This window comes from Scardinius erythrophthalmus, assembly GCF_964197995.2.
Source record: "Scardinius erythrophthalmus genome assembly, chromosome: 5".
NCBI classification, from domain to species: domain Eukaryota; kingdom Metazoa; phylum Chordata; class Actinopteri; order Cypriniformes; family Leuciscidae; genus Scardinius; species Scardinius erythrophthalmus.
Genome location: NC_138225.1, coordinates 6,061,793 through 6,081,441, shown reverse-complemented (window position 1 = coordinate 6,081,441; position 19,649 = coordinate 6,061,793). Strand labels below are relative to the sequence as shown.

Here is a 19,649-nt window from a genome sequence, read left to right as displayed (position 1 = left end):
CTCCACTTTGAAAAACCTGTCGTTCGCTGTGCCCGGTGTCAATAAAAGCTTTTATTGGACTAACAAGGAAGTTTTCAGTTCTGAAACTTACAGGATGACCTCTTATATGTCAAAAGCTCAAGGAAATTTTTATTTCTCAGTTCATCATCCCTTCAAACAAGATGCTAATTGGTAGATTGGAAATGATCCGGATGTGTCTGTGTTCTTTAATTTGTGTGTCGTCAGTAGATCACGCGCAGAACTTTCCACTCCCCATCGGCGCTTTTTTGGAATTGCGCGCTCACACTAATTTGCCCTGTTTAGTAAATCTGGCCCTAACTGTGACTTAAGTTTCCATAATACTTTATTTGTTCAAATAGCTGTGCTTGATTTGTTTTGTTCCTACAGATTTCCAGTGCTCAGGGTTCGATGGTTAGTGGGAGCTAATGTATGCGGGACAGCGATACCTTCGCAGGTAAACACAGTCACACACACTCAACACAGCTTTAGCTTACACACTGCATGCGTTCACTGCTGTAAACTTTATACCACCGTAACATGATCAACACGGAAGCTTTAGATACACCATAACCTATATGTGCGCAAACACACTCCGTATTAGCAGAGAGTGTGGGCCGGAGTCTCATATCTGTGGAGAGGAAGAGAGGTCAGAGGTCATGCTCGAGGGGCCCTGAGGTGGTTTTATGTTTCTGGTGAGTGTACAGACAACAGACAGATAACACTACACACATGATACCGCTCTGAATGCCAGTCTGTGGAGGGCGGATAAAGACGGTAGTGTGAACGGGAGAGAGAGGGTCGACTGTGGCGTGATATGAGATCTGCATCTCGTAGTCGGTGACACGGACGCTCTATATTTGGGAGCTGAAGCACGACTGCTGACCCCTAGATCCACTCCACCACCTGCTCACACACACACCAGGGTTGTGTGTCATTGGGAACAGAGCCCAACAGTCAGGTTCTGGAAGTAAAATCTCATTCATTTCCTTCATTGCGGAAGTGATTAGTAGGGCTGTGTATTGGCAAGAATCTGGCGATACGATACGTATCACGATACATGTGTCACGATTCAATATATTGCAATATATTTCGATTAGGGCTGGGAAAAAAATCGATTTGATTTAAAAATCGAGTTGGTAGGTCAAATCGATTCATATTTTCAAAAAATCGATTTTTTAGATTTTTTTTCTCCCAATACATACATTTTGCATTCGCCAAATTTTCCTTCAGGGTTTCCACTCCCTGCGGCGCAGCCCTCGATGCTTCACGACATCACGACAAAAAGACTAGCATGTTTAATGTTTTAACGGTCCTCCACGATGACGACGGCGCGCGCGCGAGTGAGTGAGTGAGGGAGGGAGAGTGAGGGAGAGTGAGTGAGAGTGTGTGTTCGCGAGTGAGTGAGCGAGTGAGTGTGTGTGACTGTGTGCGCGAGAGTGTGTGTGTGTGTGTGTGTGTGTGTGTGTGTGAGAGAGAGAGAGAGAGAGAGAGAGAGAGAGAGAGAGAGAGAGAGAGAGAGAGAGAGAGAGAGAGAGAGAGTGTGTATGTGCGAGTGAGTGAGTGTGTGTGTGTGTGTGTGTGTGTGTGCAGGCTATGTGAGTGACCTTGTGTAGCCTATATGTGCGAGTGAATGAGTGTGTGAGACGGCTCGCGATGACTGGTCGTAAAACAATGTGTAGTCTGACATGTTTCTTGTCCACGACATGACAAGATTTTTAGGAGTCAAAATCGTGTAATCTGACAGTGACTATGGTAACAGACAAAAAAATCGTGTAATCTGACAGTGACTATGGTAACAGACAAAAAAATCGTGTAATCTGAACCAGGCAAGAGTTACTTCAGGATTTTTTGTTGTTTTATTAGCTCAATCCAAATACAGTATAAATAATTTGGATGTTTAACAATCTTTGTTGCACACTGACTGCACAGTGACTTTTCAGTTAGAGAAAGGGTTTGCCTTTGCAATTTTATGTTGATGCACTTTAATTAAATACAATAAATATATATTTTTAAAATATATTTACAGTTCACAGTTATTTTGTTTTAAATGGGGGGAGAAAAATCGAATCGAATCGTAAATCGAGTTTTTTATTAAAAAATCGCAGATTTTTTTAGGGGAAAAAATCGCCCAGCTCTAATTTCGATACTGTGCATAAGGCGATATATTGGGATTTTTTTAAAGTAAAATATATTAAAAATATTTAAAAAAAAGACATGATGTGCATCAAAGTCAAAGAAGTTTACTTTAGGTAAACAATTCAGTACACAGAAAATCAAACTGCCAGTTTGGGCTTGTGGTTTACAGGTTCTTAGTGAGCAAATGTTTATATGCTCAAGTAGGCCATAATAAAAGAAAATAGGTACATAGCCCCTGTCACAATACAAAACCAACGTGAACTGGACGAAAATGAATGAAAGTGGATGAAAGTGAACAAAATGAATTTGTCATATTGAAATCAAGTTTTATGTGATAAAAGATTTTAAAAGAACTGGACGCGCGAATGAGGCGAACCGCGCCGCACTAAACGCCTCGTGCCGCAGGACCTCCAGACGCACGTAAACGCGTCTTTGCATTGACTAACATTGCAATCACTCGCGCCAGATGCTCTCTTCGCGTTTGATGTGAACGATGCACGCGATTACATTTAGAAATAGACAAGCTTTGTTTCCAAATGCACCAAGCAAAGATATCCTTTCAGTTGTATAAACTTTTATAAAACCAGCCAATATAATCACAATAAACACATCCAAAATGAAATATTTAACATATAGGCTATATAACAACTGCACAACGTCTAATTTGTAAACAAAATGATTTACGCACTAAATCCAGCATAAACTCTGGCACAATTTGCATATGTTTAAACTCTCAAGGTAGACATCACATCCCGAACCTCACAGCAATTGGCTGCCGACTGCGTTTTTAGCTTGATATTTGTATAAAGGAACTGCCCAACTTTTTGACGCTCTCGCTCTCAACGCTTTCTCCGGTCCGCTGTCAATCCTAAAATGTCCAGTGGACACGCACCGTTATAGGCGAGCCTGGCGAGGACACTAGTGGTGCGTCTCAGCATAGCTATCTAGTGGTAGGGATTTAAACAACATAAACGTAAACCACTGTCTTACCATGAATATTTTTGGACGTAAAAAAAAAAAAAAAAATCGATATTGCGTTTTTGAAAATCGATACAGTATTGCAAAATAAAATATCGCGATACTCAAGTGTATCGTTTTTTTCTTACACCCCTAGTGATTAGTAATGAAAATGCATAAATGGTTCAAGACAGATCTGTTGTGAGCATCTGAGACTGTTAAGGGATGAAAATGCTTTTGTAGAACATCTGAGTTTGATTTCAACTACATTACACTCAGTCCGTTTGAAGAACCATGTTACCAATAATCCAAAAGAGCTCAGTACCAGCCACCCACTCCTAAGAATCATTTCAAATAACATAATCAGGTTGGTCTCATTGCATATATATTTGGATATGTTTTAATACATTTGCTGTATGCTGCTTTTTTATGGCTTTTAACAGAGAAAGATGCTTTTTTTGTATCAGTATGGTAGGTAGGGCTAGGTATCGATTCAGATGTTCCAATTCGATTCGATTTCGATTCACAAGCTCTCGATTCGATTTGATTTCGATTCTCGATTCGATTTTCGATTTCGATTTTCGATTCAATTTTCGATTTCAATTCGATTCGATTTCTGATTCGATTTTCGATTTCCGATTCGATTTAATGAATATAGATTTAATACAAATCCTATATTTATAAAAAAGAACAGTGAACATAAAGTTTACAAGTGGTTAATTACTAAAAAGAAATTTAGAGCCACAAATCTGTATATTAAACTTTTTATTTTAAGTACACTTGGGTACATTAAAACAGAACCCAACTCTATATTTCAAATGCATACAATGAATAGACAGGATTTTGATTCAAGATGAAAAATGTATGCTGAAAATTGGACAAGTCAGTAGGCAATAGTCGCATGCTTTAATTAAACAGGATCAAGTTATTTTATGTTTAAGATCAAACAAACAGAATCTCACAGCATTAGCTGTAACATGGAGGCTACAAGCCTATGAACAATGTAGGAAAACTAATAATGGCTTTTGGGTGATAGATAAATAAATATGGAAAAAAATCGATTTCAAGATTCGTGGCCTTTGAGAAACGATTTTGAATCGACCACTTTTTAAAAAACGATTAATCGAAAAACCAGCAGGGGCTAACCAGACAAACTTCGATGCCCAGGTCAGATGCATATTGCTCAAGAATATGGCAAGAATTTTCCAAATTTTTTTCGGCTGGATTTGGGCCACAGATTTGAAAAGTGCACACCTTTTTATCAGTTTGCTGTGAAACAATCTTGCCACGTTTACAAATTCCCAGTCTGCTGCAGTGAACGTCTATGAGTGGCATGAAATATCTGAAGGATAATTACAATTTCATTTAAAGCATTTAGTATCAAGTAAATTCCTTTTTTTTTTCCATACCTGTATATGGTATGATCTATTTTAAGATAAACCCCTCCTTTAAATGCCATGCAAAAACAAAACAAAGTGGTTGGTGCATTTACATATCGCTCAAACGATCTCTTCCTGTCTAAGTGGGCGGTTCGTGGTCTGACTAAGCTGACTGATATAAAGACACATGCACGCTTCAATTCCTCATCCTTTCTCTTCTTGGTCTCTTTACTCCATTCATCCGTCTTTCTTTTCTTCCGGGTGGGATATTGTATGTTTTCACAGGCAGTCGACTTTTTCACAGTGCTCTGACTGACTTATCCTAAGTAAGAGGTCGAAGGTCATGTTCAGAGGTCCTGACCTCCAGTGGAATGTCTGTGTGGGGGTGGTTATCAGCGCTTTAAGTAGGATCCATTTGCGTACATTTTTTTTTTTTGTTGAGACGTGCAGGTGTAAAAACAGTTGAGGTTTTATGTCCAGACTGAAACATGTGGGGATGTTTATGCCATTTCCTGATTTGCTTAATTTTTTGTGTGAACTAGGTTCCTAAATGACACTATAAGTGGCTGCAATTCATTCGTAGTGAATTTCCCATTTTTTAACAGCCGGTATTTAAGATTTTATTTATTTATTAGTAATTTCCTCTATTTTTAGATGTAGATTACCATTGTCATCATCTAATATTTACTTAAAGTTAATCTTTAAAATCACTATTAATTTAATAAAAGTGTTAAATGCAAATTTAATTTAATTTAATTTAATTGGCCATGTATCAGTTTATCATGTATTTATTTTTGGCTTTTTTTAAAGGTATACTTTGTAACTTTACAAAATGTATATAATGAGCGAGTACATCATGAATCCATCTTCCATACCGTTTTTTGGCGTATCCTTGATCACTAATAAGTGTTACAAGGCGCGTTTACATTACAGATTTGCACAAAACTTTTGCGATTTTTTTTCTTCTAAATGTCGACAAAAAACTATTGCGAAATGACGGCGTTTCCATTAACCGATGTTATGCGTTTAAAACTTCATTTTTCTCTCTCGCGATAAGTAAAAACATTCCAAAAACCATGGCAACGGACGTTGGTAGGTTTATGTACTATATCCCATCCTGCACTGGCCATTATTATAAATCGAAGGAGATGAATGTGTGTTTTCCAATTATTAATGGTAAGGAACGACCCTTATTATACTTGTGAGCGCCACATATGAGCTGTTTCTGGGTGTTTCTGCCTCATTTCTGCTTCGAGGTCTTGATTGTGGCATTTATTTGAGGTTTAGAATCCATCATTCCTGTAATTCTTTTGTCTTACCGGTATATGAATTTAATAAAGAACTCTGTCTCGTATTCTGTCCAAACACACCGCGTCATCAACGTCTGGTGACTGTAAATGCGCAAAAACTGTTTCCATTGCAGTTCTGCGAAATATTTCTTTTTCGAATTGCCTGAAAAACCACCTCATGCGAGCGTGAAAACTTTTTTGCGATAAATGGGAGTTTTTGCGAAATTGACGTGTTTCCATTGGGTGTATTTTCAATTCGCAATTTCAATTTGCGCAATTTTGAGGGTAATGGAAACGCGGCTACATTTAAACCTTTTTAGACCGGGCAGGACGACAACCACTGCGGAGTAGCCCAGACTCGTCATATACATTAACAGAGAGAAGAAGCCCCAGCTGCAATGTTCATCTGCAAAACGCATTCAGTTTTGTTTATTAACCGCTAGAGCACCAAAAGTTACATAGTGTACCTTTAAATCACCCAGAATTTTAATATCGTTGCAGCCCAACCATACATACATTTCTGTCATGAACAAAACTTTTCTAGAGTACTTCGAACCCACAACCTTTCTGTTACCACCATGATCTTTAACTGCCAGAAAGATTTAGGGCCCTATCTTGCACCCAGCGCAATTGACTTTGTACACCGACGCATGTATCATTCCTATTTTTTACCCGACGCACAGCAGACTTTTCCCTCCACAGACACACGCCGGTTAACTAAGAAATACACTTGCGCTCGTGGGGGCGGTTCAGCGCAAAGAGGCGGCGTGTCCCGGCACAAACGTTCCCTCATGCTATTTTGCACGTTTAGAAAACAATTCCGCCATTAACCGAAAAAAAAACTAGTCTAAAGTCAGTGGCTCGTTGCGCATGTTATTCATTATGCTATTTTAAGGGTGCTTTTAGCCTCTTAACATCCTTGATGTGTCATTACAAGTGCACAGCCAATGTGAGTGATTCCTTCAGAGTGAACACGGTGAATCTGACTGCAGTAGATGTGAAAGATATGACTAAAAATGAAGTTAATTCGGCCAGCGCTCATACCTGTATTTATTTCCTGTTTTCGGTCGAAGTCCACAGTAGTCGATTGTCGAGTTCTCCACTGTTGCTTAGTTACCTATGATCACGCGCGTGAACTCGACAATCGACTACTGTGGACTTCGACCGAAAACAGGAAATAAATACAGGTATGAGCGCTGGCCGAATTAACTTCATTTTTATTCATATCTTTCACATCTACTGCAGTCAGATTCACCGTGTTCACTCTGAAGGAATCACTCACTTGCCCCATTGAACTCAACAGGGTGCAAATTTTAAAAAGAGGATAACACGGTGTAGGCAACACCGATTTTTGTTGTTGTTCTCTGTATTGACAGCACTCCAAATGTACAAAAAAATGAGCTCAATGTTAAAATTGACCGGAGTTCTACTTTAATGTGAATAGGGGCTTCCTTTGACCACTTTTACAAATGTTAAACATTTTCCCTTCAAATTCCTAACAATAACGTGTAAAAAGTAAAAATAGATCAAATAGAGAGTCTAAACAGACACAATTCTGTCTGCGTTCTGTCTTGTCATGTGTAATTGCTATTACTTCCTCTTGCCTTGTTTTCTGTCTCTTTCTCTCTCTGTTTAATGTTTTCTGCCCTCTGCGACCCTTTGCTTTTGTATCATTCTTTCTTTTCCTCTAATTGGCACCTCGTTAGGGAATGCTTAATTGGAGGGATGAGCCAGGTGGCAGCGGAGCCGCTATGGCCCTCGTTAGTGTGTGAAAGTGTGTGCGTGTTTGTCTTTGTTTAAGCAGAATAAATGTGGAGCAGTCTGCATGTGCTGATTATGTTCCATTCACCCATGTTGAACTCTAACACATTCCCCTCACGGCCCGCTAACACACATACACACACACACACACACACACACACACACACACACACACACACACACACACACACACACACACACACACACACACACACACACACACACACACACGCGCTCTGCCTCACTGTATGTGTGCCATTGACCATTTCCATTGATTCTATCTAGACAATAATAAAATGCAAAACAACAAGCATTTAGTGCATTGAAATGGTTATGATTAATTTAGATGACAAACTTAGGATTTTTTTCATGCAAAAATGAGGAAGTCATTATTTACTCACCCACTTATTATTCAAACAATAGTATGTCACATATGTGCATGTCCCGGACATTATGTTGGAGCTAAAACAGGTATTTTGTATTTTTAGTCCAATTTTATGTAAAAATGACTTCACATTTTTGCATTCAAAATGTTAAGCAAGAAGGTCAAGTGCATTGCATTGTGGGATACAATATCTCTTGTATCTCTGCATTGTGGTCTGGTTGTGTCCTGTATATGCTGTAGTAGTGAGCATACACTACCGTGCTCAGTATACTGGATTCTGTAAAAATAGTTTAGTAGTATGCCATTCCGAACATAGCTTAGATTCATTCAGACTGTCTTGTTTTGAACATTTAATTAAAAAGTACCGGTTCAAATGAATGATTCGTTCACAAATTGGACGTTGCATTGCTTATTGATAGCTGTGAGTTCAGTGGCTAACTGCTAAATACTGGTCCAGACAACACTGGAGTATATTGTGTGTGTGTGATGGTATGTGACCAAACGGATGATCTCAAACAGGTGTGAGGTCGCTGAAGCTCTTCAGGTCATTACACTGACCTCTGACCTTTGAGGTACTCTCTCGCACACACATACACACAGAAGCTCTGCTCCAAAGCATAGTGAGCTGCATCATATGTGATGTTACAACCACATAAACATTGATATGATTGATGATCACATTGATTGATAATAAATTACATTTAAAATTCAAACCTTGTATTGTATGAAAGTGTTAAGTATTTATAATTACATTCTCTCATTTTGTCTGCCAGTGATTTTTCCCGACTGAGCTTGTTGCAATGCATTGCTTTCACTGCAATCCCAGATAAATGCAATGCTGCCTTACAATTTGCCCAAGATATCTTTGAGTACAGCCTTAAAATACGATTTACAAAGCCAGTTCACTAGGTTTAGGAACAGAGCCATTGTCTGAGCAGCCACAGGCTTAAACTGTTTATGCTTTTATTAGTTTCAGTGCTATTTAGGAGATCACAGTATTAGAAAGCATGCGTGTGTTGTTCAGACAGCTGAAGGTCTATTTTTTGCTGCTTATTCTTACGCCTCCACATTTGGACAATCAACACCTCGCTTTATGACCCCACATAATGGCAGCGACAACACACTCACCTCTCCTAATGGCATCAAAACACACACTCACATGAACCAAAAGCTGACAAACGCTCCTATAGCAGACTAACGCATCGCTTCTGTCAGCTGTGAAAACAGGAGCAAACATTTGGAAGATGAGTTTGTTGTGTGGGCCGGGTAACAGATGGAACGGATCGGCGGGTGTTAGTCAGGGTGCCGGTGCCATTATGGCTTCAGTGGGGAATGTGTGTTTGCTGATTTGATACATTGGATTTTTCGTTTGATCATCATAAACAGACAGAAAATAAATAGAAACACTGTAGTTCTGCTCCAATCCCTAAGCTACGTCCTTACATTTTAAAGTAACATAAAATGAGTGATGGGGATTCGACTCCAAAAGAGTTGATTCCCTGACTCTGAATAGCCCTAGAGTTGGGGTCGACTAAAGCACAGGAATCTTCCCTCATTGCTGACTTGTTCACTCGTTCTCTAATTCCTGTGTAGAGCACGGCGGTTTAGTTAACTATATCAGCAAGTAGTGAACAAAATGAAGCGAGGAGTTCATAAGGTTCATTACTTTCCTTCTTTTTTATTTAATTCTGACATCATATTCTACCACAGCTGTTTCTCGTGACTTTTACCGTGTAAAATTAGGTATTGGCAACAGTTAGGTAACAACATTAAAGGAACACGGCGACTTTTTGGGACTTTTTGTATCCCCCAGAGTTAGATAAGTCCATTTTCATCTCCGTGCGTGCCATAACTCTGTCTGACGCACCCACCGCTAGCCTAGCTTAGCACAAAGAGTGGAGGTAAACGGCTCCGGCTAGCATACTGCTCCCAATAAGTGACAAAGTAACGCCAACATTTTCCTACTTACATGTTGTGATTTGTATAGTCACAGCGTGTACGAATAACAAGGTCACATGAGACACAGCCATCTTCTAACCGTATACATACTGGGAACTATATTCTCTGAAGGCGAAGCACTGCTACTTGGGCAGAGAGATTCAAAATAACAAAATATGTATTACAGAGACGATAAAAAAGAACTGAAATTGAATGCGTTTCTGATTTGTTTTTATCGGCTGCATGACCATACAATATGCTTTCTCGTGTCACTAGCATTAAATGTGCAACTTCGCTGGTTAACGAATGCATAAAAGTGACCAGCTGGATATAAATGAATGCAAATAGAGGGTAACAATCGTGACATTAATCATTTGGGTCAGACTTGACCGTGTATTTTTGTCACATTGTTTTAACCGCTTGAGGAACTACTAATGTTTGTGTCCTTTCAGAATTGACAGCAAACATACTGCTGTTCTTTCTCTACCAATCCAGCATTTAGTCAACAAATGAAATCATTTGTAACGATATGAAAACATGTACTGTACACGTACTGTTTTGTTTTTCTGTGTTTTAAATCCGCACCTGCGGTGTCCCGCTCATGTGTCAAAACAAACTCCACAAGGTGTCAGTGATTTGGCCTCTAGAGGCCGCTCTTGTACTGTATAATGACAGCGAAGATAGCCCAGGTCCCTGTTTACCCGGGGTTTAGAATGACCCAGGGTTAACTTTCTCAAGTGTGAAAAGCCCTTCTGAACGTTTGGTTGCCACTCCAGTTAAAAACTGAACTCTAGAACAAGATAAAGTGTCTAGAAGAAAAGTGACAACTATATTTAACTTGAATGAGTGTGTGGCCTATGTAGGAACAAAACGTACATGTTATTTTATTTTATTTTTCTCCAGCTTTATTTGGACTGGGTTTGATATGTGTTAAAGGTCAACCTAGTACAAATCGGAAGAAGAGTCACAGGTCAAAGCTTAGAGATGACCTCCATCACAGCTCGATATGTTTGGCAGAAATGTGTGTGTGTGTGTGTGTTTCGCAGATTTACTGGTTGATTGGTTATCCAGAAGCCTCAGTAAGAGGGAGCTGTGTTCATTTGTTTGACCTCTTTTTCATTGTTTTGCTTGTTTATTAGTTTTAGTGTGTGCTCTCTCTCTCTCCTTTCTTGAAGTGTTTGGACTGTTCCGATCTGCACAGCCTGTTCTGCATTTTTATTGTAGTTCCATTAACTGCAGAAACAATGGTATTGTGGTGGCGTTTTAGTCGCTCCAGTTTAAATGTTAATCAACCATGCATTTTTATTTGAATTGAGCTGTCAATCAAAATCACAAGCATGAAATAGTGGCCGTTTGAAATAGCACACAATCTTACTACTATGCATACTATTTTTGTAGTATGCACAGCATGCAGACTGGAATACTGTATCCCACAATGCAATGTACTTAACCTGCGATCTTTAATAGGATTTTTAACACCTTGACTTGATCAGGCTGCCAAAAGTTAAGACATTTTTACACACACAAAAAGAAGTTTTATACTGCACAGTATGCAGGACACAGTATGCTAGTATTCCATGCAACTGGTGTGTTTGGTTAAAAAAGGAAAAGGGAGGGGGATTTGAAAATATGGGTGCGTGGTCTTAAAGTGGGGGCGGGGTTTGGCCCAACTACACTGAGGCTACTGTGTGTAAGTCTGTGAATAATCCCCTCCCCTCCCTCTCTCTCCCTCTCTCTCCCTCTCTCTCCCTCTCCCTCCCTCTCTCTCTCTCTCTCTCTGGGCAGTCGGTGTGAAGCCGTGATTGAGACTGCTGTGGGGTGTGCAGTTTCGCAAATTCTGTAGCGGACACACATACACACACACACACTCAAGAGTGTGTTGAGCAGACAGCTGAGGGATTCACTCGCTCCCTGCCTGGAGTTGCAGACACGGAAGATGGATCTCTTGAGGACTTGCTTGCGTTGGGTCTGCGTGCTGGTCATTGGACTTCTGGGACTCGTGGAGGAGAGCTTGGGTGAGTGTCAACCTTCAGTAAATTTACGGACTGCGTGTTTCTAATGCAGGATTTGTAATGCAGCTGGTCTCTGCTCTACATATCGACCACACACATTCACATTCACTCAGATGTTGCTCTGGATATTTTAACTGAGTTCTCAGTTGTTTCATTTAAGTACCAAGATGTTTCTCCTAAAATTTCCTTGGGAGAAATAAAAATAGATGAGTCAATAGTCAACAGTACAGTAAGAGTATAGAGCTATATGAAATGAATATGGATAGCAGATCATTTGTTCTTGAGAAATACTTGAGTTCATATTGAGATCTCTGATTGTTCATTGCAGACTTTGCTGTCTTGGTTTGATTGAGGCCTCTCATTTGGGACTTTATAGGAGATACTGTAGTCTTTTTCTTTGGAGAAAGGTTACTTCAGTAAAAGTTTCCATTTGCTCTCCATTTAGTCTCATTGGTATCTAGGGGCAATCAAATATGCTAGATTGGGGAGAGGAATGGACATAAAAGTTTAAGAATAGATCATTGACATGTCCCCGGTGATGATGGTTACAGCTCTGTCTAGGAGAAGTGATTGAGATTAATGAGATCTTATCTGTGAGTTTTCTCTCCTATGAAGCATGTTTTCATTCTTTGTTAGTATGTATATGTGCTTTATGGTGTTCTGTATGTTGGCTTATACAAACCTCATAGATGGTCTACCAAATGGTCAGCCAGGTGTTGCTGTGTGTGTTTCTCGTTTCATAGTGTTGTACCAGACTCTCAGCTGCCTAACACTTGTTTTACACACAGTTGGAGGTCCAGCTTTGAAATCACTCAGTTTAATTTATACAACAGACTCTCTTTCTCTCACACACTTGTTTTTTTTGTGTGTGTGTGTGTGTGTGTGTGTGTGTGTGTGTGTGTGTGTGTGTATGTGTGTGTGTGTGTGTGTGTGTGTGTGTGTGTGTGTGTGTGTGTTTTCTAGACAGACCTTTTTTTTTTTTGTTCTATTAATATTCAATAACTGTGCCTTCCAGAAATAGGTTTAATTGCGTATTGAAGGAATCTAATTTTTGTATTTGCTGTAATAAATGTTATTTTATTCAATGATATATTTTATTGATATTAAATATTATATTTATTTTATAAATTAAATAATGTAAGTAATTAAATATTAATAATATAATCAATAATATAAACATTTAATAATATATAATATTTGTATTTAAATGATATAGAAAAAAAGTATTGGTATTTATAATATTAAGTAAATCATTAGATTAAATTTTATTTTTTATAACTTACATTTTATTAAATTATTTTGCAATTTTTATATTTTAATTTTAATTTGATGATTAAATTATAAATATTATTTAAACATAAATATTTATAATCCAAATTTTCCTTGGAGCCACTGTGTTTTAGTAAAATTTTACCTTAGCTAAATTTGACTAACCTTAACTTAACTTTATCTAAGCTAGTGAAGGAAATTGACTTGACTGCTCTTATCCTTGTTGTGTTAGCCTGTGTGCGCTCACTGTCTCTTTCTCCTCCTGAGCGGTTAAGAGAGTGAAGCCATTCCCATCATTTTCCATCCCATAAAGACACGGTCCAGACCTGTCTCCCAACACCCAGACGCACAATGAACTCATCTGCTGTCCACCGAGTGCAGAGGAGCCTGCGGTGTCTCTGTCAGACTTTATTTACAGTCCACAGCATCTCACCCTCTCCATCACTCCTGCACGTCACTCCCACTGCCGCCAAACAAACTCACGCATGTCCAACGGTGTGTCTATCTATGATGAGTACGTCCTGTCTGCCCTTTTGACAAGGCCTTCGCATGTTTGTGTGTGTTTGGATGCAGGTCTACTGCTTGTGGAGTGTAGAAACTACTAGGGGTGCACGATTAATTTAAATCAAATCTAAATCATGATATGGCTTAGTGCGATTATCAAATCCATTTAATTAAACAAGTATATGTGCTGCTTGTTTCAGAGTAAAGCGCAGCACTGTGTTCTTTTACATGCGAGCAGCTTGTGAGCCGGTGTTTTTGGCGTCTGCTCGGTTCACAGTAAATGCTGCTACACACAAACTCAACTTTGCATGTGTTTTGAGTTTGGTTCGCGTGTAACGTGCATTTTGGGATCATCCGCCAACCATCTTCTCAAACTTGTAATGAGAAGCACTTTTTATGTCAGCCACAAATATTAGTATTGTAATTTAACAGTTGTGCTGTAAAATAAAAGTATTATAATAATTATTATTTTTATTAAATACTTGATTTTCTTTTTTACAGTGAAATATTACAATAGTAATTATTATGTTGTTAAATGTTTTCATATTGTAATTATTATATTATTGTTACTATTATATTATTACTTTTATTTTACAGTGCTGTTATTAGTATTAGTCATAGAAGTAGTGATTTTATTCTTCTTCTTATTATTATTATTATTATGTAGTCATATTGATATATTATTGCATAATTGTTGGCCAAATTGTGCAGCATGATTGACTGATTTGATAAGATAAGATCACCGTTGGACGCCAAAAGACGTATTACACCACCATGACTCGTTGAGAATCAATGTAAGAGCTTGTACAAAAAAAGAAAAGAAAACACCAAAATGAATAAACTTTTAAATAAATATACATCAAAACCAAATAAGTAAGATTAATGACTTAAACATACCTAAACATCATACCTAAACATCATACAATACAACAACAAACAAGTAATCTTGATATAAAGAAGACAAATCAAAACAACAACATAATGATAACAGCAAGTCCATAACCGTACCTTGTTCTCCTTTTAAAGCTAAATCCTTTTAAACTCCTTGCAAACCGTAAACCTTTGACGCCACGACCATATATGTCTGAGTCTCATTCCGTACTGAAATGTTTGGAGCACACGCGCAATATATCCGCTCTCGCGAGTGAATGTCAAAATAAAAGACCTCCATTACCATAACACAAATAAAACCCAAGATCAGAAAAGGAAATACCATGATACAAAAATAAACAATAAATAAATCGTTTAAGGACTAGGGAAATTTGAAAATAATAAAGCAGACAATATAAAACAAAGACTATAAAACACTATAAAAGACTATAAAACACTATAAGCAAGCACAGCAAACCTGAAGATTTCATTTTAAACTGTAAATGCAGTTTTTATCAGAATTTTGCAGCCCTTTTGCTGTTTTTGCATGGTTCCTAGTTTGTCATTTGTGCTCATTGGTTGCTCTAGATGATTGATGAGCAGGACTGCCTGGTTGGCCATCTTGGTCAAGTTGGTTAGGGCTGGTAGACCACCTCGGACTAGTCTCGCATAGCCAGACCGATGGCAGAAGGTCTGGACTCCATCGCAGCTTCATTGGCCAAGGATCTCCCAAGAGGACATCTGACCGAAATGCAAAACAAACAATCACAGTTCGTTTTGTTACGTGTCATATTAACGGGTGTGAAAATATAAAGTTGATGTCCCTACGATAACAAACCAGCGTGCATCTAATACATTAGTCATTTAAGAACATTGTGCAAGTATACTGCTACAATGGTATAATACAAAATATACTTTTGAAACGTCCAGCGTTTAGTTGATCCTTATAAGCGCGCATGATCACAGTTGTAAACAGAACGACTTTCTTCTTCCATGAGGGGGTTTGGCTTCACGACGGCTTTGTCTCCAGACGGACCGTTAAAGAACGCGACACACACGTCTCCTGGAAATCCTGGAAAATTCAACCAATCAAATGATGACTGAAGTTCTTGAAGTGTTTGTCTGCCATATGCATCAGACGTTCAGCCAACGGCGCGTGGGTGTGATGTCTGAGGCTGAGACCAACCTCAGACCAGCAACTAGCTACTTCCAGAAGCCTAACCAGGAATACATTCTTACTCAACCAGTTCCACCAAGAAGATTCGCTGGTGAACAGCATTACTATGTCGGTCAACCAGCCTGAACCAACATTGGTTTATTTAGTTGGGTGATTTATGGTCAGACAGCGTGAGAAACACAGAAAGTCTAAAAGATTCAGGTGAGAAAATAATTAAAGCCAAACCCTTTCAGTCTTGAGGTTGTGTGATTGTCTTCGCAGGACGTCTTCAGTCCTCAGTCACACCTCTCTGAATCGCTCAATTTCTGTTTGGCTTGGAAAGAAGGCATGTCTCGCATCCCAGAGGAAAAACTCCTTCACCTTTTACTGCTCTGCCTGTCATCAGCGTTCTCATCACCTTCTCACCTCTTTCCCTGGGAGGTTTTGAGGTTTATTCTCTGATGGCTCTGATTAATAATGACCGTTATAGCTTTGTCTTTTTACTGTCAGCAAACACCTGTTGGAGAAATGATGTGTTTTAGATTTAGTTTTACAGCATAGTCACTCTTGAAAGTTAATGTTCTGCTTTAAGTTGCTCACGGAGACTATATCATGGGCCGTCCAGCTGCAGTTGGTTTGATGGCTGGAGTCCAGGAGATTGTGACGGACAGCCGGCAGATGCAGCGCCACACTGGATCTCTGGAGTGTGGGAAAGACCGAGGTGTTGAAGAGAGGAATAAAAAAAAAAAAAAAAGCTTGTTTGAAATGGCACAATACCGAGAAACTGAGATTTGCTTGCATGTAATTTTGTTAGTCACGTATTTTGATGCCAAGTGGGAACACAATACAGTGTGTACAGTCATTCTGAAACATAGTGCAAAGGCCATGACACGCCAACGTAAAAGAACTAGCGGAGACGAAAGCGGACTGTGTTGTCGCCTCGCGTCGGCTGCGTTTCAGCCGAATATCAGCGCTTGGACAAAAAGGGAAACCGAAACTAGGACTGCATATACAAACCGAAAACAAAATATGAAAATATGCAATATGAATGTGAATATGAATATGAATATGAAATATGAATATGAAATTAATATGTTAATATGAAAATATTTTTCACAGGTAAGATAATGTAAAATTAGAATAGCCTTGTGTCTGTGCCGTCTTGACTTCTTTGCTCGCTTTCATCACTTTCGCTCGTGCGCTGTGTGCTGACTCGTCTGCTCAGCTGACAGCCAATCAGAGTACTCTCTCTCACCGATGGCGCCGACGCCGATGGACGGCAATTCAACAAGCTCAATCGGCCAAAATACCTGAAGAATTTGAAACCTCACCGTTGGCCGATGACCGACCGTCGGCTTGGTACGCAAGTAGGCTAAGCGTAGACATGAATGCTTGGCTGTTACATCACATCCTGTACATACTAAATATATGGTTTTATCACTTTGTTTTCATGCTTTTTAATCAACCCTTCACTAATCTCTGCCCCCCATGGTTACTGTTGCTAACGCAGACAAGCTTCACAGGACGTTCCATATGAATGAACTGGAGATTTCTGTGAAAGGCTTTTTTCCGCCAGTAAAATGTTCTCATAAAGTGGCCAAAGCTGATTAGATATTATTCCTATGTGTGCTGGAATAAATTATGACATTGAAAAGCATTTTTCTCTGCTTTTTTTTTCTCCACTAAAATTGTTAAATTGCTCAGTAACATGATGGAAACTGCAGAGACTGAAAATCAATGGAGGTGAACGCTGCTTTCATCCTTTCTGAGTTCCTTGTATAATTGACTGTTATTATTGACTTATACTCTTTTTTGCAGAATTTCTGTGAAATTATGTTTAAACTGTCAAGCCAGACCTTGAAGATTATAATATCTTATTAAGATATGATGCCATAAACTTCACAAATCCAGCAAGTATACTACCATTCAAAAGTTTGGGGTTAGCATGATTTTTTAGGAAGTCTCTTCTGCTCACCAAAGCTGCATTTATTTGATCAACAATACAGTAAAAACAGTATTATGTGAAATATTATTGTCTATTTTTCTGTCTATTTGAATATATTTTAAAATGTCATTTATTCCTGTGATCAAAGGTGAATTTTCAGCATCATTACTCCAGTCTTCAGTGTCACATGATCCTTCAGAAATCATTATAATTTGCTATTATTAATGTTGAAATTTTTTTTTTAGATTTAGCATATTTAATAGTGAAATTTTTTGTAACATTATAAAAGTAATTTAAAAAAAAAAATCAGTTTAAGGCATCATTGCTAAATAAAAGTATTGATTTCTTTAAAAACAAAACTCACTGACCCCAAACTTTTGAACAGTAGTGTATATTTTGCAGAATCCTCAAAATGAGGAATAATGAAGACAGCGACGACTTTGTTCAAAGGGTGTCCAGTGTTGTGGTCAGAGTGCTGAGAGTGTGTTTGCATTCACCTGCATGAACTCATGATCTCAGAACGAGGCTGAATGAGCCTCCGGTCTCTGTGTGATAACACACTTAATGGATTTTGAATGCAGCTCAGGTGTGTGTGTGTATGTGAGTCAGTCTGGAGCCTGAACTTTCTTGATTTATTAATGGCATTTTAATGATAGAGAACAGCGGTACTGCATAGAGTAACACTCAGAAACAGCACTCTGTGTGTAGTCAGTCTGGAGCCTGTGCTGTAGTGTATTATTAACGGAGGTTAATGATGAGGAGCAACACTCATGTTCACATTCAGACCTCTGGCGTTTTTGTATTATTGTAGATTTTTGTACTCTAAAATGTATAATTATATTGTAAAACTTTTCATTTTAAAGATACGTGACATCCGTCCCAGCAAACTCTTTTCCGGTAATAACAAATGACTGTGATTGGTCCAGCCTGACCAGCAGTGAGAAAACTAACAGGTAGTTGTTTTGCAGTTTGTACAGTAATTTTCCAATTTAATAGACACTATGTATTGTATATATAAAAATACACATTTGATGAAATAAATAAAATATAAAACATACATTTAAAATTACTCAGGTCATCGTACCTGACCAGTTAGACTAATTGGTCCATTCTTTAGCCTTATACAGTATTTCAGTGATTCACAAACTTTTTTGTCAGCTAAACACATAAAATATTTGCTAGAAGTACCCCCTGTGATTTGGATTTAATATTTTAGATATTTTAACTACACATCTGACGTTCGCGGTTCTCTAATGTCATTTAATGGTCACATGATCGTATATCGTATATCAGTGCCTCCCATGTGACCAAATCTCAACTGATTGATTGCTTGTATCCTTGCAAAATGTAAACTATATTATCGCCCAGCTCTAATCTGCAAAATGCGACTGTAAGGCTTGAAGATATTAAGATATTATAAACATTATGGTCATGGTTTTCTGTAAAGTTGCTTTGAAACATTGTGTATCGTGAAAATCTCTATACAAATAAATTTGACTTAGTTTAAATATTAGTGTTTTACATTTTTTTGTGTACATTTATTTGTATCACAATATTGTTATATTCATTTATTTTACATTTTTAAGATTTAATTATTAGCTTTTCATCAACTCACAAACCCCAGTTTGGGAAACTGTTCTATTTCTCTGTTTCACACAACCCCAAGTGCATCATGGGAAGGAAGCAGCTGGATTTGGTATTTGAAGGTGTTGTGTGTCAGTCCATCTTAATGCCTTTATCTTCAGTCCTTTATAATCTGTCGTCTCTTTCATCTCTCTATCTTTAGTATTGACCCTGTCCATGGACACACACCTGTTCCCACCTTTCATTCCTCGTTCCAGCGCCCCACCTGGACGACCAGCTGAGGGTTTACGTGCCTTCTTTTATTTCAGTTTGTGCTGAAAGCGTCTGATGCAGTAATCATGAACAGATTTCACAACAGAAAGTGAGAAGTGAAATATTCGCTGTTAAAGAAGAACATTTTGGGCAGGACACATTGAAAGTCTTACCTACTTTTTTTTCTAAATAGCCAAAACCCGTCAGCCATG

At 38.4% G+C, this 19,649-nt stretch overlaps 1 protein-coding gene across 1 annotated transcript in view; it reads left to right on the top strand.

Annotated features, from left to right (window-relative positions):
- bmpr1ba (bone morphogenetic protein receptor, type IBa) overlaps positions 1–19,649 on the top strand; it is a 58,799-nt gene that overhangs the window by 18,348 nt on the left and 20,802 nt on the right. The window contains exons 3-4 of the mRNA XM_081365467.1: positions 388–454; positions 11,631–11,860. Coding sequence (XP_081221593.1) covers positions 11,782–11,860 — 79 coding nt within the window. The 5' untranslated portion in view covers positions 388–454; positions 11,631–11,781. The remainder of the gene's footprint in view (positions 1–387; positions 455–11,630; positions 11,861–19,649) is intronic.